The sequence below is a fragment of the Mastacembelus armatus genome, chromosome 3 (assembly GCF_900324485.2).
Source record: "Mastacembelus armatus chromosome 3, fMasArm1.2, whole genome shotgun sequence".
In the NCBI taxonomy this organism is placed as follows: Eukaryota; Metazoa; Chordata; class Actinopteri; order Synbranchiformes; family Mastacembelidae; genus Mastacembelus; species Mastacembelus armatus.
Window position 1 is genome coordinate 16282317 of NC_046635.1, and position 22200 is coordinate 16304516.

Sequence of the window (22200 nt, forward strand, 5' to 3'; positions counted from 1 at the left end):
TGGAAATACCTTTTTAAAATCCTAGAAAAATTTAATTTTGGACCAAATTTTATTACTTGGGTGAAACTATTATATTCTAATCCTATCGCTTCAATTTTGACTAACTCCCAGCAGTCTCAACCGTTCAGCCTCAATCGGGGAACCTGTCAAGGGTGCCCTCTCAGCCCACTGTTCTTTAATCTTGCCCTAGAGCCTCTAGCAATTGCATTCCGTAGTTCTAGGGATAAATCGGGGATCTGGAGACAGGGAACAGAACACAAGTCTCTCTCTATGCAGATGATCTTTTACTTTTCGTATCTAATCCAACCACCTCTATACCTCCCTTACTGTCTTTGCTTAGTAAATTCAGCTATTTCTCAGGTTACAAACTGAACTTGCATAAAAGCGAATTTCTTCCACTAGGCAGGGAGATGCCAGATATTCACAACCTCCCTTTCAAATTAGTGAGAAAACAGATCACTTATCTTGGTATCACAGTTACAAAGGGTCATAAACACCTTTTTTAAAGAAAATTTTATTCGATTACTGAACCATACAAAAAAGGATCTTGAGAGATGGTCATCTTTATCCATGCCATTGGTGGGCAGAATCAATGCCATTAAAATGAACATTCTCCCCAGGTTGCTATACCTCTTTCAGGCTATACCTGTTTTTATTCCAAAATCCTTTTTCAATACACTAGACTCAACCACATCATCATACCTCTGGAAAGGTAAACGCCCTCAATTGAGCAAGGACTTCTTCAAAGATCTAAAAAAGATGGCAGAATGGCTCTACCCAATTTCAGACTATACTTCTGGGCAGCAAACTTTCACGCTCTCATTTTTAGGCTTATTTTCATAAACGACCAGCCTGACCATCTTGGGTTGCTATGGAGATAAACCCTGTTAACACTCTCTCTGTCTCTGCACTTTTTGGATCCTCACTTCACTTCCCTTCCCTTCACCTTACTAGAAGCAATCAACAATCCAGTTGTCAAACACACCCTGAGAGTGTGGGCTCAGTTCAGGATATGCTGCGGTCTCCTGGGCTTTTGTCTTTCTTCTCCAATTGTCTTTAACCCTATTTTTCCACCCTCTTTGCATGATAGTGCATTTCAAGGGTGGCACAACAAAGGTATAAACTTATGTAAAGACCTTTTTGTTGATGGTAAGTTTGTATTCTTTTAAGCAGCTTCCGAAAGTTTTAACCTGACAAATACACTTTTTCAGATATCTCTGAATAAGACATTTTATCAGTTCTTCAATACCAGCTTTCCCTGAGGCATCTGACACAACCATCATTGATACCCTCCTCGGCCTGTCCCCCAAGGGTAAAGGTTTAATATCCACTATATATGAGAAGTTAATGAGCACAAACCCAATCAGCCTCATCAAGATCAAAACGGCTTGGTAAGGGGATTTAAATGTGACGCTCTCAGATGATTCATGGAATGAAATCCTCAAACCTGTCAACTCCACCTCTTTGTGTGCACTCCTTAATGCAATTTAAAGTTGTACACAGGGCCCACTATTTAAAAGTTAAGCTCTCACAGTTTTATCCGGAGGTCGATCCCACGTGTGATAAATGTAAATGTGGAGAAGTCTCTCTTATCCACATGTAATGGGGTCCTGCCCTGAGCCTTAGAAATTTTGGGGATGATTTGATTTGAGGGATGTCTTCCAAACTCTCTCACATATTTTAAACTACACACTTGAGCCAAACCCATTGACTGCAATTTTTGGCATTATTGGAACGGAAGATAATTGTTCATCATCAGCCAAGCATTCATTTGTGTCTTTTAAAAATATTTGGAATTAAAAAATATGCAATGAGAACCGGAAGGAACGATACACACAAAAAATTAAATGAGGACAAGGAAGGAGTCAAAAAGTAAGGGAAGACATAACTAAGGATGGGAAGCAGCACAACTACAGCAATAAATTGTGCTCTCTCTAGTTAGTGTGCTTATTTTGAAATGGATAAAAGCTTTAATTTGCAATTCAATTTAATTAAATTCAATTTATTTGCCTAATACCAAATCACAATACAATCATCTCAAGGCACTTTACAAAAAGAACAAAAGCCAAATCCCTTATGAGCAACCACTTGGGAACAGTGGAGGAAAAACCTCCAGCAGAATCTGGCTCAATTTGGGCAGCCATTTGCCTCGACAGATACTTACTTTCCTGTGCTGCTGGCTCACAAGGTACCTCTCCTGCCAAGCCTGATATGACAGTAGCTGCTGAGAGGCAATGTCTACCTTCCATATATCGGCCCTAAAAATTACACACACCCCTTATTATTTATGCAGAAAACAAGTGAACACCAAGACCAGATCTTCAAATATAAATGATTATTACAAATAAAATGTTTGACCTGTTGTTAAAATTGAGTACAAATAAACTTAAATTTACAAGTATTAAAAAAAAAAACTTGTTTCCTGTAAGTCAAAATAGATTTAAAATATTGGGTAATAATAATCATAATCATTAGACATTTAGTTTTTAATCTCTCTAAATGAATTTCATCCCCACCTTAGTGATGTAATACTGTGACAGTGTTGCAGCATTCAGGGCCCACTCCATTGGACTGAACTGATTTAACTGTAACTGTCTCTGCAGGGTACAGTGACAGTAGGTGGCAGCACGCTCAGTTTGACCTGGAAGACAGAATACCAGTTACTAATAGTATAATGATCATGAAATGAAGTGTATTAATGTAACACAGTTTCAGTATATTCACCTAGATAAACATGAATCCAATTCAGAAGCATATTTTATAAATCTGCTGCAAAAATCAGCAAATAATGATGAAACATTCATATTACTCCATGTTATAAAAAAGTGACCGTTAATAGAATGAAAATTGATATATAGGTGCAAAGAAGTAATGGCACTGTTTCCAGTTTCCTGGTTCTGTATCCTTCTCCTCATAAAATAGTCCTGAAATGTGACCTGATATTCACCAAAGTCACAAATATAAACAAAAAAATTCAGTTTATTTGTGTAGCACCAAATAACACAATCATCTCAAGGCACTTTACATAGAAACCAAACTAATCCCTAATGAGCAAGCACTTACAGACTGTGGAGAATAAAAAGAACAGCAACAAACACTGTACAGGTTGGTAGGACCAATAACCACACATTAGCACCAGGGACATATATGATAATGGAGCTATATATTGCTGATGTGAGCTTGGATAAATGTGTGATAGATGTGAGGGGGGAGGAGAAGAGAGCAGAGAGAGGAGCTTGCGGAATGGTGAGAAGTCTTTATGGCGTTCAAGCCTTTAGCAGCCGGGATTCTAACCTTAAAAGTAGAAATGGTGTTTGCCTTTTGAACCCTCTGCTTCCCATTCTTCCTTTGGAAACTCTAAAAACCACAAGTACACCTGCATTCCGACAGCAAGGTGCTCTATTTGGATAGTGTGGTACTATGATGTTTTTAAGGTATGTAGCAGCCTGATCATGAGGGTTTGTTATTTTAGGAGAATTAATTTAAAGTCCATTATGGATTTCTGTGTGAGCCAATGAATAGAAGCTAATGTAGGAAAAATATGATCTTTCTTGCTAGTTCCTGTCAAAACTCTGACTGCAGCAAATGGACACTTTTAATGGAGTTACTGGAACATCTTAATAATGAGTTACAGTAAGCTAGCCTTGAAGTAAATGCATGGACTAGTTTTTCTGCATCATTTTCAGACAAGATGTTCCATTTTGGCAATATTGCACAACTGAAAGAAGACGGTTCTAGAGATTTGATTTATGTGTAAATGCAACCAATATAACTATATAATAATAATAATAATAATCCTTCTCATAATAATAAAGATCCTTCTGACTTTTTGGGTTTTAAGCAGGAGGTGTCAGAAACGTTAACACAGGGATAACTGGCTTGTGGCGGCCAAGCATGCGTCGTCGCTTTTTGATCTTTCGATGTTGGCTCTTCCTATCATTGTGAAGCAGAATTCACCAAGTGTTGGATTGTTCACCCACTAATAGGGAACGTGAGCTGGGTTTAAACCATCGTGAGACAGGTTAGTTTTACCCTAGTGATGATGTGCTGTTGCAATAGTAATCCTAGTAAAAATCGGTGGGTCAACACCGACTATACTTGCTGTTATATACTGACAACCAAAATATTGTAACACATTTTTATCTGAATTCTCTGCATTTTTAACCTCTCTCTATACACTCTCTCCTAACGTTATCTTACTTGGTGATTTTAACATTCATGTGAATGACACTGTAAATCAGCTCTCAAAGGACTTAATGTCATGCCTTGATGGCTTTGGCTTACAACAATTCATTAATTTTCCGACTCACTCAAAGGGCCACAACCTGGATCTTGTCTGTTGCTCAGGTGTTACACCTTCTCACTGTGTTGCATCTGAGTTGCCTATATCAGACCATAAATTAATCTCATTCATTAATGTTCCACTATCTCCTCGGCAGCACTCAATTTCCTTTAGGAACATAAATCCACATCCACCCATGATGACCTGGTATCTTACTACAACTCTGAGCTACAGACCCTCCTGGATATTATTGCACCTCTAAAAACCCAAACTGTCTCCTTTGTTCACTCTGCACCCTGGTTTACCCCAGAGCTTCATCAGCTCAAATGCGGAGGCCGTCGCCTGGAGCGCCCATACAAAAGAACTGGACTTACTGTACACAGAGAAATGCACAACGTGCATGTGCTCCTCTGTAAAATCGCATTGACTTCAGCTAAAGCTGCTCACTATAATAACCTGCTTGCATCTGGCGAAGGGAACAAAAAAGTCTTGTTCTCCACTATGAACAGTTTTCCGAAACCATCTGACACACTTCCACCCCACCTGTGTTGCACTGCTCATTGTGATGCTTTAATGTCAAAATCAATAAAATTCATCAACAGCTAGCCTATTCATCAAATAACCCATGCAGCTCGCCTCAGTCTATCTGCTGGCCAGTCTCGTAATCTTTTCTCCTCTTTTAAACTCGTCACCGAATCTGAAATTTCAGAATTTATTAACCCTCTGGGGTCTGAGGGGGTTTTGGGGGCCCTGGACAAATTTCGACATGTCCTGACATTTGTGCTTTTTTCAGTGTCTTTTAAACATATTAATGTCTAAAGTCTGATAACACTGTAATCAGCACAAAATTGGCTACAATAATATGTGAGCAGCAAGTTTATACATTATTGTGTTTTTGAGAAAACACTGTTTATCCATGGTTAGTGCAAAACTACAATTTTTTACTCACTGAAATAAGACCATAAAACACATACAGAACATTGGTTCACAAGACTTTGGAGACCTGCATGTTGTAGGCTAAAGTGTTTACTTCAGAGTGCTGTGAATGTCATCTTGTTCACACATTCACAGAAAACAATACACTGATTTAAATTTTCTAAGACACTTTTTGTCGAGAAAGGCCATATGAAAGAAGGTGTGTCTTAGGATTAATAGTCATGTGATTTACCTGAGAAGACAAAAGACGCACTCAACGACCAGACAAAGACGCGCATAATGAGCCTTTCAGTCAATGTAGATGGGAGGGGATTAGTGCAGCACAATACAAAGCAATGAGGAGCCAAACGATCCTCATTTGAGTTAAAATCAGTGTTTTTACTCTGAGGACAAACTAAACTATTTGTCTCTGTGTGGAATATAAGAAGCGCTTCTTCACGTCCGTAACGCGCCATCATCCAAACGCGCAGAAAAAGTGAGTAAATTCTATGATGAAGTTTGACATTTTATGTCATTTCTCGGGGGTGTGCACACATTTACCTGGTTCACCTGAGATTATTTACATGCAACATATACAGTGGGTACGGAAAGTATTCAGACCCCTTTAAATTTTTCACTCTTTGTGTCATTGCAGCTATTTGCCAAAATCAAAAAAGTTCATTTTATTTCTCATTAATGTACACTCAGCACCCCATCTTGACAGAAAAAAACAGAAATGTAGAAATTTTTGCAAATTTATTAAAAAAGAAAAACTGAAATATCACATGGTCATAAGTATTCAGACCCTGTGCTCAGTATTGAGTAGAAGCACCATTTTGAGCTAGTACAGCCATGAGTCTTCTTGGGAATGATGCAACAAGTGTTTCACACCTGGATTTGGGATCCTCTGCCATTCTTCCTTGCAGATCCTCTCCAGTTCTGTCAGGTTGGATGGTGAACGTTGGTGGACAGCCATTTTCAGGTCTCTCCAGAGATGCTCAATTGGGTTTAGGTCAGGGCTCTGGCTGGGCCAGTCAAGAACGGTCACAGAGTTGTTCCGAAGCCACTCCTTTGTTATTTTAGCTGTGTGCTTAGGGTCATTGTCCTGTTGAAAGGTGAACCTTCGGCCCAGTCTGAGGTCCTGAGCACTCTGGAAGAGGTTTTCTTCCAGGATATCTCTGTACTTGGCCACATTCATCTTTCCTTCAGTTGCAACCAGTCGTCCTGTCCCTGAAGCTGAAAAACACCCCCACAACATGATGCTCCCACCACCATGTTTCACTGTAGGGATTGTATTGGGCAGGTGATGAGCAGTGCCTGGTTTTCTCCACACATACCGCTTAGAATTAACGCCAAAAAGTTCAATCTTGGTCTCATCAGACCAGAGATCAGACTTATTTCTCATAGTCTGGGAGTCCTTCATGTGTTTTTTGGCAAACTCTATGCAGGCTTTCATGTGTCTTGCACTGAGGAGAGGCTTCCGTCGGGCCACTCTGCCATAACTCCCCGACTGGTGGAGGGCTGCAGTGATAGTTGACTTTGTGGAACTTTCTCCCATCTCCCTACTGCATCTCTGGAGCTCAGCCACAGTGATCTTTGGGTTCTTCTTTACCTCTCTCACCAAGGCTCTTCCCCCACGATTGCTCAGTTTGGCTGGACGGCCAGGTCTGGGAAGAGTTCAGGTCGTCCCAAACTTTCTCCATTTGAGGATTATGGAGGCCACTGTGCTCTTAGGAACCTTGAGTGCTGCAGAAATTCTTTTGTAACCTTGGCCAGATCTGTGCCTTGCCACAATTCTGTCTCTGAGCTCCTTGGGCAGTTCCTTCGACCTCATGACTCTCATTTGCTCTGACATGCACTGTGAGTTGTAAGGTCTTATATAGACAGGTGTGTGCCTTTCCTAATCCTAGTCCAATCAGTTTAATTAAACAGAGCTGGACTCCAATGAAGGAGCAGAACCATCTCAAGGAGAATCAGAAGAAATGGACAGCATGTGAGTTAAATATGAGTGTCACTGCAAAGGGTCTGAATACTTATGACCATGTGATATTTTAGTTTTTCTTTTTTAATAAATTTGCAAAAATTTCTACATTTCTGGTTTTTTCTGTCAAGATGGGGGTCTGAATACTTTCCATACCCACTGTACATGCTCTGGTCACCTCCCGTATTGATTACTGCAATTCTCTTCTAACTGGCCTACCACAAAAACTCCTACATAAACTCCAACTTATTCAGAACTTGGCTGCCCGTATCATAACCCAAATTCCCTTAATGCACCACATTACCCCCACCCTCCAACAACTTCACTGGCTCCCTATTAAATACCGTATAGAGTTTAAAATTCTCCTCCTCACATTTAAAGCACTTCATAATCTCGCTCCCCCTTACCTATTGGATCTCGTTCAGTTCTACACCCCCTCACGCAATTTTCCCGCTTGACCACCATGAGTTCTAGAGCCTTCGGATGTATTGCTCCACATCGCTGGAATTCTCTCCCGGAAATAATCCGTAACATAGATTCTCCAACTAAATTCACATCTCACCTTAAGACTAATTATTTAGAACCGCTTATCCCACATGATGTAAGGCTGCACTGAAATCTCCACTCAAGTTATCAGGTATCTTAAATTATGACTCAGTTTTTGTTTTATTAATATTGCTCAATGTTATCTTTATAAAAGTTATTTTGTTTTATCTTTTATCTGGAAGGCAACCTTGGGTGACCAGAAAGGAGCCTATATAAATAAAATGCATTATTATTATTATTTTTATTTGGCGCTATACAAATAGAACCAAATGGAACTGAATTGAATTGAAAGCATTACCTCAACCTCTCAGTTCTGCAGCACAATGAGATGAGCCTCCCACTGCAGCTGCTACTGTGTTTAGTTATTGTCCATTATAACAAGCATATCTGCTGCTCCACTGTAGTTCTTAAGAGTGTCCAGCCCCCTGCCTAGCACAAAACTGGCCTTTTCACCAGTTTGTCCAGTCGCTTACAGTTCCTGTTTGTAATGCCATTCCCCCAACAGACAGCAGCATAGAACAGTGTACATTACATGACAGTGTGGTAGAACATGCACAGCATGTCACTGCAGACATTGTAGGAACCAAGCTGTCTCAAAAAGAGGAGGCGCTCTGCCCTGGCAGATCACTCCAGTTTTTCATCCAATACCACCCCAAGGTACTTGAAGGTCTGCACAGTCAATCTCCAGTCTGACTTGCATGGTGCTTTTGATCTCCTAAAATCAACCACCACGTCGTTAGTCTTGGTGGTGTTCAGAAGATAGCTCTTTTTGTTCCAGACAGTGAAGGTCTCCACTAGGTCCCTGTACTCCCCCTCCTGACCACTGCACACACATGCCACAACAGCCGTATCATCAGAATATTTCTGTATGTGGCAGGACTCTGAGTCAGAAGGTCTTTAATGCCACTGGTGATTGATGGTTTATTGTTAGGATAGCACCATACTGTCTTAACTGGGAGTACTGTCTCTCTACAGAAATTACTGTAGTCAGTGATAATGTTGACTCTCCAGTCCAAGTCATTGTTCATTTCCTGCCCCTCCAGCAGTACATCCGTTTGTGCACTTAAAGGAGTCTCTCAGTGAATCCCTTGCCTCTAGTGACTATTTCCTGAAAGAACTGGTGGTAACAGGAACCTTCTGCTTAGCTTCTGGTGGAAGAGGTACAGCCCTGTAAGCTTCTTTCACATTAGCATAGAACAGATCTAAATGTCCTTTTTCCATGTGTTGGACAGTCCACATACTGTACAAAGTCAGTCAGACAGGAGGACAGAGAGACAAATGAATGAATGCCTCAGGGTGCTGGGTCTGTATCCTAGCAATGGCATCATGGATGACATCACACACTGTTGCAGGCACTGCCTTCAGTGGAATGTAAACAATGGCAACTATGTTTGAAATCTCCCTTGGTGCGTAGTATGGGCGGACACCAACTGAGATCCTTTCAATTTCTGGACAACAGACCCTCTTTTCACAGTCACATTTTGGGGGTTAACCCATTTGTGGTTGAAAAACAGGATAATTCCCCCACCTTTCGTCCTTCCGCTGGTCCTTGAGTCCTGTCCTGATATACCTGAAACCATGTATATCCACACGAGTCTGGTATGTGTCATTCAACCAGGACTCAGAAAGACATAAAAAAATAATTGTTTTTCCATGCAACTCACTAGGATAATGTCTAGCAATTTTATGCACGTCACTTAATAAGGCTTAATACACCACTTACTTTTGCTTTAAATGTGAAGTGACTTTTCCAATGTAATAAAAATGTAATATCTGTACAAATGTGATTACACATAAAAATTTCCATATTCTTTTGTAAAAATCTGACTAATCAAAACCATAATTATTCAAATACAGTGCCTAGCACTTCATTGGATGTTTTATCCTTAATTGATTTTATGAATAAATCATGGTCAATGTAATATATTAAAAAAAAAAGAATACCAAAAGAACCTCATGACAAATGGCAAAGTGAAAACAGTTTTCTACAGAATAATGCCACTCAAGAATATGTAATGAGAAATAAGTGATGGGGGCAGCACAGTTAGTGCAGTTACCTCACAGCAAGAAGGTTCCTGGTTTAAAACCCAGCAACATGTGGAGTTTTCATGTTCTCCCTGTTCTCTCATAAATATTCAAGTCAGTAATTTTGTAGATGAACTTTTGGCTGCAATTACAGCACTGAGTCTATGTCGATAGGTCTCAATCAAGCAATTCTCTCACTGCAATTTTAGTCTATTCTTCTTTGCAAAATTGCTCAATCTCTGTCAGGTTGCACTGGGATCAGATGTGAACAGCCCTTTTCAAGTCCAGCTACAGATTCTCTATTAGGCCAAGGTCTTGGCTTTGACTCTGTCACTCCAAAACATTCAAGTTGTTGTTTATAAACAATTTCTGTGTAGCTTTTGCTGTATGCTTTGGGTCATTGTCTTGCTGGAAAATAAATCTTCTCCAAAGCTGTGGTTATCTTGCAGACTGAATAAGATTACTCTTCAGGATTTTCCTGTATTTTGTCACATTCATTTTACCCTCTACCTTTACAAGCCTTCCAAGGTCGGCTGCCGATAAACACCCCCACAGCATATGTTTGTGTCCGCCAAACATAGCGTCTTGTCTCATGGCCAAAAAACACCATTTTTGTCTCATCAGACCAAAGAACTGTCTTCTTCCGACATGCCTTTTGATGAGCTCTAGTTGAGATTTAATATGAATTTTCTTCAACAGTGGATTTCTCTTTGCCACTCTACCCGAAAGCTTTGACTGGTGAAGAAAGTGGGCAACAGTTGTTGCATGCAGTATCTCCCATTTCAGCTGCAAAAGCTGTACAGTAGTAGCCATTAAAAGTGTTGCTCTGTTGTGGGAAGTTACCACTTTCACCAAGACTGTTCGTCATTTGATCGCAGCAAGTTACGTATATGTCATGAAAGCATGATTTACACATGACTGACTCTGTTGTGTAAACTGAAATGACTGAGGTAGGTATAAAAGACTGCTGTTACCTATGTCCTGGGTCAATCGGTACTGGCCCGTTCTGCAGAACGAATGCTCTGCTTGTGACTCTGCTGCTTTGTTTATCAAACTTGCCATCCTATAGCCTAAGTTATGCCTCCTAGTTATTTTTTGCCACGACAGTGCGCACTACAAATAGCGATTCCTCCCTGCGGGTTCAGAAGCTTTCATCCTAAGGAGCCCGGCTACTGATCCGGCCCAGGAAACAAAAGTACAGACAAATTGTACAACGACGAAGCAGCAGAAACACAGACAGACCTGTAATGTTACGGTAAGAAAGAGCTCTAACTCCATATGTGGTTGAGTAGTTGACGAGACGTCGTCTTAGTAGAGACCATTGTGTTATTGATTACTGTTGTATGCAGCGCAATGAAATAGCCTGAGTCATATGAGGAAAGACAGCACCAGAGAACAGATATTAGAGTATGGGTTTAGTACTGGGTACTAAGAGAGAAGTAAATGCCTAGCAAGGGCCCAATCTACCAACTCAATTGTCATCGTTATGTGAAGAAATGAGAAAAAAGTACAATGGAAGCTGTTAAAAACTGACTGTATGGTGGGAGCTGTAATTTCCTGTGGAGGGTAGTCTGAGTAGTCGACAATTAGTGCAAGATAAACTTGAAAACAAGGAAAAAGAGAGTGCAAAGAGACATGTCTTTGTCCAAAAGAGATAGAAAGTAACACAAAGTGATCCAAGCTCACTGGAAAGTGTATTGCATGTGGAAAGAAGAATGTCATGTGAGGGAGAGTAAAATGATTAAAAGACAGCAGTATGCTGAAGTATGAAAGACAGTGGTATGTAGAAATATGAAAGACAGCAGTAAGTTGAAGTATGAAAGACAGCAGCATGTTGAAATATGAAAAACAGTGGTAGGTAGAAAATAAGGAAATGGAAGTAATACATATGACATGTCTATTGGACAAAGACTGCTGCTGTTGCCTCAGTTTTACTCTCCCCTACCCAGAAAGAACTATTTACAGGAGATACTCCACATATCGCACTGGCAAAGCCTTCTGACTAGTGTTGGAAAGACCTGAGCCACTGGTTGCAAAGCTTGCTGTTCCTCAAGGATTTTCAACCAACAGCATCAGATTCTAGGACAGAAGGAAGGGTGATGTACATCATATACAATTTTACATCAGTTGTACAAGTTTGTCGAACAGTTGAGCTCATTAATAGCCATAACACTGCAGCCTTTACCATCACAGAAACTAGTTTACCACCAGAGCTTGAGCAAATTCCAAAATCTCTCTGGAAAGCCCACACACATGATGTAGGCCTTGTGAAAAATGCAGAGCCTCTGATTTTACAACAGGAAGCCATTGATGGTATAAAGCCTGTTTTTAATTTTTGTTAAAAGCTGCCATAATAATTCCATGCAAGAATTCTCCAGTGCGCACTCCCATTTTTCTAGTTAAAAAGGTGAGAGACCAAGATCAACCAACTGAAGGGCGCTTTATACAAGAATAGAATGTACAAAGCAGTGAATGCAGCCCCCGAACGCCAGAAGTAAATAATACTCAAACCATCTTTTATCTGGTACCACCAATTTGACTCAGCTCATTTTTCAGAAGTAGATTTGGCCAATGCTTTCTTTTCTGTGCCTGCAGACATGGACACCCAGTACTGGTTTACCTTTTCATTCGAAGGAAAAATTTACGCCTGGGCCAGATGTCCCCAAGGTCACTATGAAAGTTTTAGTTTCTTTCATCAGACTCTCATTAGAAACCTTCAAGGCCTTTATTTACCTGCCGGATCAGCACTGCTACAGTATGTAGATGATTTGCTGATTTGTAGTCCATCTGAAGAAGCATATGAAATTGATACAGTGCACCTGTTAAAACATCTTGCAGAAAATGATAGCTTTATGTCTTTCCAAATTGCAGTTTGTACAACAAAACGTGATATATCTGGGTCACATCATCACCCCAGTTGCCCATTGCTGAATTCGAGATGTTCCTAATCCAATTACTAAAAAAAACAAATGAGTTTTCTTGGCATGACATAATTTTGCCGGCAGTGGATTCCAAATTACTCGCTGCGTGAAACTCCCATCTGCTATGATGCATGGTAAACAACTCTCTGCACATGACAAAATCATATGGACTCATGAAGGAGGAAATGCCTTTCTTGATCTAAAAGCAGCACTCTCTGTAGCTCCCCCACTGGGTCTGCCTAATCCTAACCTAGGGTAAACTATGACCTGTTGCTTAATTTTCGTCAAAGCTGGATCCAATTGCAACAGGCCTTCCTCTGTGTCTGAGAGCTGCTGCTGCAGCAGAGAAAGCCATTCTAGCATTATGCAATTTTGTAATTCTGATCTGACATTGATGTTTCCCATGCTGTTGCACACATATTGAACACACAGAAAACTGCACACCTGTCAACACTAGTGATGTCCCGAGCTAAGTGCAAAGATCGTGATCAGAACCGATCAGCACATTTTTAAGCTTTATGCTGATCCTTTACGTCAGCTGTCACGGATGTTGGAAAAGAAGAGCGTGTGTTGTGGTTGAAATAAGATGATAAAATACCTGCAGTATGGCAGTATTTCAAATTGGAAGATGACAGCAGTCATTTTATTTATTTTGGTTTTATGTTCAAGTTAAACTGCTACACCACTTTTAAGTGGAATTGAGATTCTGTTGTTCATGTTTAGCACAAGGCTCTAATTTTACCAGAAAGCTCAATTGCTATGTTGTTAAAGTAATAAGGAAAAAATAAAATATACAGTATCTCACAGAAGTGAGTACACTCCTCACATTTTTGCAAATAATTTATTATATCTTTTCATGTGACAAAACTGAAGAAATGACACATTGCTACAATGTGAAGTAGTGAGTGTACAGCTTGTATAACAGTGTTATAAGAGTGTCACTGTACTCACTTTTGTTGCCAGCGGTTCAGACATTAATGGCTGTGTGTTGAGTTATTTTGAGGGGACAGCAAATTTATACTGTTATACAAGCTGTACACTCACTACTTTACATTTGTTAAGTTATGTTTTAACAGGAGGGGCAAACACTTTTTCACACAGGGCCATGTAGTTTTGGATTTTGCTTTCCTTAATAATAAAAACCTTCATTTAAAAACTGCATGTGTTTACTTGTGTTATCTTTGACTAACATTTAAATTTGTTTGATGATCTGAAACATTAAAGTGTGACAAACATGCAAAAAAAAATAAGAAATCAGGGACGGGGCCATCACTTTTTCACAGCACTGTATGTTAATACCCACTGGTACACCAGGGGTTTTTCAAAATATGCAGCTGAGCACTGCAGAAGATGCATAATCTGTGCAGCACATAATGCCTCCATTAAAATGCCAATGCAAATCCACCCCCCACCTGATGGCCCTTTTCAACTCTGTCTTTGGACAAAGCAGCTCTGTCTAGCCCTGCAGATACCACACTGCATGATCTCAAACCAGGTGACTACGTGCTCATCAAGGACCACGGCAGGAAACGCTGGAAGCAGAGACGATTCACCGGACCACATCAGATGCTACTGAATTTGAATATGGCAGTAAAAGTGGAGGGACATGCTTTGTGGGTCAAGCCACTGTAAGAGGATTCCAACACCGGACAACAACCCCCACCCACCCAGACGTACCCCAACTGGACAAGGAAACAGCTGCTATGGAAGACGATCAACAAGGCACAGACAATCAAATTTCTCACCTGAATTGTTCACCTCGGTGAGGGGGGAGAATCGCTGATTGAGCAGGGCCCGCACTTCAAGCTCCAATAAATGTCAAGAAAGGTGAATACATAAAGGTGACAAAGGCGATATCTGGTGGGTACTTCCTTCTTCTGAACAGTGCAGATGCTTTTCTGCTTGCTCCTGCTTCTGCCAGCTTTACTTTGCTTGTATCCCTTTTAATTTTTATCCAATGATTTTATAAGACATGTTTTAACATTATTTTACCCTCTTTTAACTGGACTTGAAATTTTACTGAGGATTTTACCTTTGCTTTTAACAACTAATCTGACCTATTGAGCGACTACAGCCATGGATCGTTTAGATCGTGAGACTCGAACCTGATCAACCTCGTCAACATTGTGCCAAAACTGCTGTATATATCTTCAGGAAATCACAAATGAAGATTCTTGCTCTGGAATCTGAAAAAAGATTCACGACATGCTCCTGTTCAGACTCAGCGGTAAGAAGGCAAAACCTACTAATCAATAATAAGTGCTATGTTGCCCAAAATGCTACTCTGAACCTGGACGATACAGTGTCTTTCCAAAAACTTTCAAAAGTGGGAATTGATCAAAATGAAGCCACCTGGCATAAACTTGGTGCCAAGCCAAAGCATCAAAGAATTAGAATGAAGAATGCTGGCATATGGAGCATATTTAGCATCATCAAACATACAGCTCAGTAACAGGTTTCAACCACTGTCTGATCTCAACTCTATTGAGCAAGAAATGTTTGCTGTGACTGCGAAACAAGCACAAAAAAGTAATGACTTTAAAAATGGGAGCCATAGAACTAGTCAGAGACAAAAAATCTGTACCACAGGTGACGGACAGAGATATCCTGCTGCTTGGAGATGTTGCTATCAGTGACATAAACAGCAGAATTATTACATGCAGCTACCCAAGTGCCATGGTCACTGATATAGTAGCACTACAGTGGACCATGTGATCCTGATATAAATTTTATAGAACTGGATAGGCATCTCTGGTACTGCCCTTAACCCTCTGGGGTCGACGAACATGCCGGCGCGTTTTGACGCATCTTCTGATAACACCGAAACAAACTTAAATTACTCCGTCAATTCTGATCGTACAGATAAAAGAAATATATCATTCAAATCTGTAAAGGGTCTAGTTTTAGTCATAATAACAACAAAACGCTGTGCTTCTATTAAATAAAGAAAGCCGACAGGGTGCGCTCTCGGTCTTTTCTGTCTCTGTCATTTCTCTTCACAGACACGTAGTCAAGTCAAAAACAAATCATCACTTTTTATTTAATACGTATGTTTTCTCCTGTCTCACCTCATTACAGGTAATGCCATCCCCACCTTGTACTCTGTTCACTGTTCACATGTAAATAATCTCAGGTGAACCAGGTAAATATGTGTACGCCCCCGTGAAATGACATAAAACGTCAAACTTCATCAAAGAATTTACTCACTTTTTCTGCGCGTTTGGATGATGGCACGTTACACACGTGAAGAAGCACTTCTTATATTCCACACAGAGACAAATAGTTTAGTTTGTCCTCAGAGTAAAAACACTGATTTTAACTCAAATGACGAACGTTTGGCTCCGCATTGTTTTGTATTGTGCTGCACTAATCCCCTCTCAGCTACATTGACTGAAAGGCTCATTATGCGCGCCTTTGTCTGGTCGTTCAGTGCGTCTTTTGTCTTCTCAGGTAAATCACATGACTATTCATCCTGAGACACCCTTCTTGCATATGGCCTTTATGGACAAAAAGTGTCTTAGAAAATTTAAAACAGTGTATTGTTTACTGTGAATGAATGAACAAGATGACTTTCACATCATTGTGAAGTAAACACTTTTGGCAACAACATGCAGGTCTCCAAAGTCTTGTGAACCAATGTTCTGTATGTGTTTTATGGTCTTATTTCTGTGACTAAAAAATTTTAGTTTTTCACTAACCATGCATAAACAGTGTTTTCTCAAAAACACAACCATGTATAAACTTGCTGCTCACAATTATTGTAGCCCATTTTGAGCTGATTACAGTGTTATCAGACTTTAGCAATTAATTTTTTTAAAAGACAAATGTCAGGGCATGTCAAAATTTGTCCAGGGCCCCTTAGACGCCAGAGGGTTATCAATTGGGTTTTTTGTTTATGCTTTTTTTTTTGTTTGTTTATCCCAAGTTTAGATTTTCTTAATTCATTCTCAGATTCTTCTGTTGGCTTTTTTGCATTGATTATTTCAAGTTGTTTTATTTTTTATTCCAGTTCTGTCTCCTTTTGAGATTCTATTTTCTTTTTGTACATTGTGAGATTAACCAGCCTTTCCTGTTTCCCAGTGCAGGGAGGGAGATGACTTTGGAGAATCATTGAATTCTAGAAAGGTCCTCAAGATCACAGTTTTCACTGTCTACATGTTTTTCACTGAAAACTACACAATAGTATAATCATAGAAGCAAGTGCAAATAAGGTTCAACATATTAGGCTATTGGTTATAATGATATAACTGATTAGCATACACTTCTATCAATTTGATTCAAACAACATCAGACTCACCAAGGTTTCTATAGACCTGAGCCAGGTAATACATGGTATGGGTGTAGGCCAACTCAAACCTAGTAGGTACAGAAAAAAGGGAAACGGAAGAAGTCATACATAGAGAGCCCAAAAATAGACTTAAAACAACTTTAACACAAACAAGTAAATCTGCATATGTAAATGTATGGGCCATGTTAGAATTTATATACCTCTTGGTCCTTTCCTGGTGTGTCAGCAGGTTCTCCTCAGTAGTAAAGTACTCTGTCATATCAGTAGGGGGAGTCCCATCCTGAAAAAAGGAGCAACAACCCTGGGTGCTGATGAAAAGAATTTCAGGACTCACAAAAAGTCACTAGCCCGACGTCCTGGGGATGTTGTGTCTTCTACTCTGGCTACCAAAATTTATCCCCACGCTGCCCATCGGACTATCAGATAGCCATTCGAGCTACCAGATTTTGGCCCAACTAATTTCTGATCTCAGACATGTTGGATCCACAGTGTTATAATCCTGCTGCAAAAAAAAATTTCTCCTCAGTTTTATTTTTGAGTTCTGGTGTTGACATATTTACAGCAAGACACACACACCCTTCTGCATATAAAATTGCTGCCTTCTGTTTGTCACATGAAAATAGAAATCCAAATATAATGTAGCAAGTGGCTAGTTTCAAGTTAACAGCCATAGAGAAGACCATCCTTACCTCCTTCATATAACATTGGTAGATGGATTCTGCTGTTTCCAGGAATTCCTGAGCAGTCTCGGTCTCATCCCGCCCTGCCCAAAGGATGCCCAACTGGTTCTGATTACACAAACACCCATTACATTAGCAGTATTAAGCAATCAGTATGGTTATGGGTATGAGGGTATGTTGGCGTAAGTAGACCATCTAAGAAAGTCATTCACACAATTTCAGTACATTCTGATATTGAATTTTAAAATAAAGGTAGATGTATGTAAAGTACAGTATAGACTGTCTGTAAGAAAACATATACAGCGGTAACCTAAATAATTTAGTATTAATAAATATCCCTGCATTAATTTTATTCTACACAGCCAAAGCATGTACACAAATGTTAGAATGTAAAACAGAAAAACACAGATACACTGAACACACAGCACAATACTGTACAACACAGTAACTCTTGTATTGTTGTAGCTTTTGTGTCTTGTTTTTGTTTTCAGGACAGAATCAGTCATCTTGCAAGTGTCAGTAAAAATGGTCTTAGTAGCAATAATTCTGAATTCATCAATGATCAGTTTGCTATGTTCAAGGAAGCAGTTTTAAGCAGCCTGTTATTACAAAAAAATCTTTTAACAGATTCCCCACTACAGCATTGTTTTATCAGCATTAACAGTGTCATTCCTTGTTTAATGATCTTTATTGCGTATTCACGCACAGCACGAGATTACCCCCGTTCCTTCAAATTCTGCTTCAAAGAACAACGCAACTGAGAGAGTAGCTATTATGTTACATATAGTAGCGTGTTTATTTTGTAGCTTATTTTTTTCGCCATAACCTCTGTCTGCAGACTAAAAAAAATATGGCAATGGTCATTTTCTGTAGAGCACTATATAAACCCATATCCCAGCTTACACCATTTCTACTTAACTTGTGACATGGGTTGTAGAGTAAATCACAGTACAGGGTAAATCAAGATTTATGTCACTAACCACGTCGGCATACGGAAATAAGAGAAATGAAAATTTAAGTGAAAAATATTAAACTACTACATAAAATGTATTGATATCCTAAAAAACATTAATTAAACACCGAAAATACTGTGTGCGCCACCACCAAGTTTTGTTTGCATATACCGTTTCTACGCTTGGCGGTGCTCGCGTTTGGTGTCACTCAGAGGGCTAAGTTTACGTTATGCATTATTTTGTTTTTTTGGAATCAGTGCAAAACAAACATACTAACATACGTCACCTTATGGATCCAATTTATGACGTAAGCCAGGGTATGGCTGTAGTTTCATCATGCATCAAATATGATTGTGCAATGTAATACAATTTCTAAGCACAATTTGGATATGTGTTAATGCTTATGCACTATATAAGTATATTTTTTCATTTTATTTGTATTATGCATATTCTAATTACCTGGGTTCTTTCTTTTTTCTTTTTACCCATTATGCATCAACCTCCTCTCTGTAGCAAAGTTACTAAATACCTTGGAAAAACCACTGTGTGTAAAGTGTGAAAGCAGATATTTAATAATTAAGTTACATATTGCGTGTGCGATATGTGTACTGCTGTCATTTGTGACTCTTCATCACTGTTTCTGTTCTGTTGCCTGTAAAAATAATGAAGAGAGAATAAAACTTAAAAATTAACCCCAGCTGTACTGGCCAAGCAAGATTTGGGCTGGAATCAAACTTGTGCTGTTGATGTGACAGTACTACGCTCAGTACCTCCACCATCCTCTAAAGTAGGCTATAAAATAGTAATTTGGGAGAGTCGATTTAAAATAATACAAATGATCAAATGACGAGCTTTTTGGCATACAGGCCATACTGGGGAAAAAGAGATTAAGTTCCGTGCTAACATTAGTTTCAAATAAGATATATTGGCTCACTGAGCTGAAATGAGCTTCCTTTCACAGGGTGGCCGGGCTCTCTCTTATAGATAGGTTAAGGAGCTTAGCCACCTGGGAGGAGCTCGGAATAGAGCCACTGCTCCTCCACATCAAGAGGAGCCAGCTGAGGTGGCTCGGGCATCTGTTCTGGATGCCTGCTGGGTACCTCCCTGGGCTTGACTCTGTCTTTCAAATTAACTGCTCCTCTGTGTCAAGGCATGCTGGAGTTTAACAATGTATTAATTAGAGATGCTGAACCGATATTCATATCGGGTATCGGCTTTATTGAAGAGTAGAATTCTAGATCAGGTATTGGTGACAAAGGGTCCAATCCCTGGAGCGATATTTCACAATAGTTATGTGGACTGCACAGCATTTGACATCACGCACGATCAACATGCTCTGCCTCTGACACAAGCTACTACTCCTACTACTGCCTCTACTCCACAGCTGCTGCTGTAACGAGCAGCTAACAGCATGGAACGAGCCAAAGGATCATCTATTTGGAAATATTTTACAACAGCTTTGCCAACAAGCTCAACAGCCAGTTTTAATATCTGTCAAGTAAAAGCTCCACGGGGTGGTCATAAAAATTCTAATTATAACACAACATCTTCAGCATCTCCAAAGATGTCACTCCAAAGATCATGTGGAGTTCCTCAAGCTGAAAAAACAAAAAGTAGATAGTACGAAGCAGCTACCTTTAGCAGAGACGATAAAAGAAGTGAGAAATTTTCCACCAGACGACAAAAGCGGTGAACAGGTAATGAAATTCATTGTTTTGGAAGGGTAATCGCTGCCTGTCATTAGTGACAAGGGCTTCTGACTCCTAATGAAACTGCAGGAACCACAACCCGAAATCGTAAAACAAAAGTATTTATCCGACTCGACTCTGCCTGAACTGAACAGGAAAACGTGCAAACACATATCAGAAGAGATAAAAGATCTAAAAGCGACGAATATCTGGGGCTCCGACATGTCGCTTTTAACAGTACACTGGTTAGACATGAATTATGCGCCATACCGTACGATGGTAAAGGCAATAAACTTCAGTGGGGTTATACTGCTGACAATGACCTGCCTAGAACACTCACAGCAAACCAGTGGGCGTTGCTTGAGAAAACGATTACCTATCCTGAAGCATTTGAGGAGTTTACTAGGAAGGTGAGCTTGGCCAACTTCTCTGCAGCTGAGTGTCACTGTAATTAAAAGTCTGCTCTTTTTTAATTTAGTACTGGATCGGTATTCGGTATCTACCGATATTAAATCCCACATATCGGAATCGGGTATCGAAGGGGGAAAAGGCGGATCGGAGCATCCTGGGATAGCTGAGTTGCAACTGCACTTTAGTCATAATCTATTACATATTTGAAAACTATTTTCACTGCACTTCACTTTATCTTAATGTTAGGTATAGCAAAATTCCTGTTTGTAAATATACAGACAAACAAAAAAGTGGAAGTGTAAACTGACAGCTATCTTATTAGGGTCAAGCTAACGGACAGTAGCCTTGGCATTAAGCTAACGTTACCCTGACATGGATAAACAGCGACACATTCTCAGGCGAGACCCTGCATCTTTCCAGCAGTTTAATGCAGTTCATCAGATGCTCCTGTCCGGCTGACAGCTCTTCCGTGTCGATGTGGTTCACTCCCAGATAGTACTCCACAGCCCCGAGTTTAGCGGCCTGCAGCCCAGCAGGCGAGTCGCCACTGAAGCCCTGACTAAACCCATCCTCTCTCTGCCCGTCTATCGCCTGCTCTGTCGGTCGCTGGTCGCCGCTCTCTCCGCCATTTTCCTCTTCGGTAGCTTCAAAATTCTTAAGAGAGCAGTAAATCTCTTTGAGGAGCTCCCTTGCCTTGTATCTAGAGCGGAATGGGTCACTTTCAGGGTCTTTTCGTGACTCTATTTCTACCAGATTTTGGGCGTTGATAAATTTTTCACAAATAGCTCTCCACTCATCACTGCACACGATCGCCATATTGATAGTCTACTTCGTCGTTCAGCTGTACAGCCGGCCTCTTTTGTTGACTACTGCCATCTGCTGGAGGTCATTAGTCGCCTCTTTCAATGACAACCTCTGACATTTTTGTCCTAAACAGACATTGGGTTTTTGTTCTTGAAAAATAAATGAGTATTTAGTATTTTAGTATTTAAACCCAAATCTAATTGAAGAAGAATCTATGATGATAAGTGGACGAATCTGTTTTGTGGGGTCATTCCCCATCTCCCATATGGATGAACTGCACTGGCATTCGACCCCCTGTCAGGCAGACACCATCTGTCATTTTTATGGCTTATATTTCTAACACTTCTAAATTTTGGTTAAGAGTGAACAATCCCAGATTTCAATAGTATACAACTGTTTTAGAAGTGACCCTTTCTAAATGTTAATGTAAATCGAGAGGATTAAGTTATGACTAGAAATGTCCAAACTAAGTAAAACATTAACTTTACTCATATTTCGTATGCGTTTGTCTCTGGATACAGACCTGGTTCTTCCAGGTCTTGCTCTCTCTCCATCCTCCTCTTTCCCTCTTTGCACTGACAATCACATGCAAACATATTATAATCAAGTAGAAAATACTCTTTAAATAAATAAAGCAAACACAGTTGGCCTATTTATTGGTTAAATAAATACAAGAAGTTGAGGAGAAATTATATTTAAAAACACA

At 39.9% G+C, this 22200-nt stretch overlaps 1 protein-coding gene across 1 annotated transcript in view; it reads right to left on the minus strand.

The window, feature by feature from the left end:
• Positions 1-21528, minus strand: part of kifbp (kinesin family binding protein) — a 33055-nt gene extending 11527 nt beyond the window's left edge. The window contains exons 1-6 of the mRNA XM_026293018.1: positions 21057-21528; positions 17648-17746; positions 17159-17238; positions 16968-17026; positions 2517-2641; positions 2165-2258 (exon numbers count right to left, since the gene is read on the minus strand). Of these exons, the coding sequence (XP_026148803.1) occupies positions 2165-2258; positions 2517-2641; positions 16968-17026; positions 17159-17238; positions 17648-17746; positions 21057-21506 (907 nt within the window). The 5' untranslated portion in view covers positions 21507-21528. The remainder of the gene's footprint in view (positions 1-2164; positions 2259-2516; positions 2642-16967; positions 17027-17158; positions 17239-17647; positions 17747-21056) is intronic.
• Between the last annotated feature and the right edge of the window lie 672 nt (positions 21529-22200).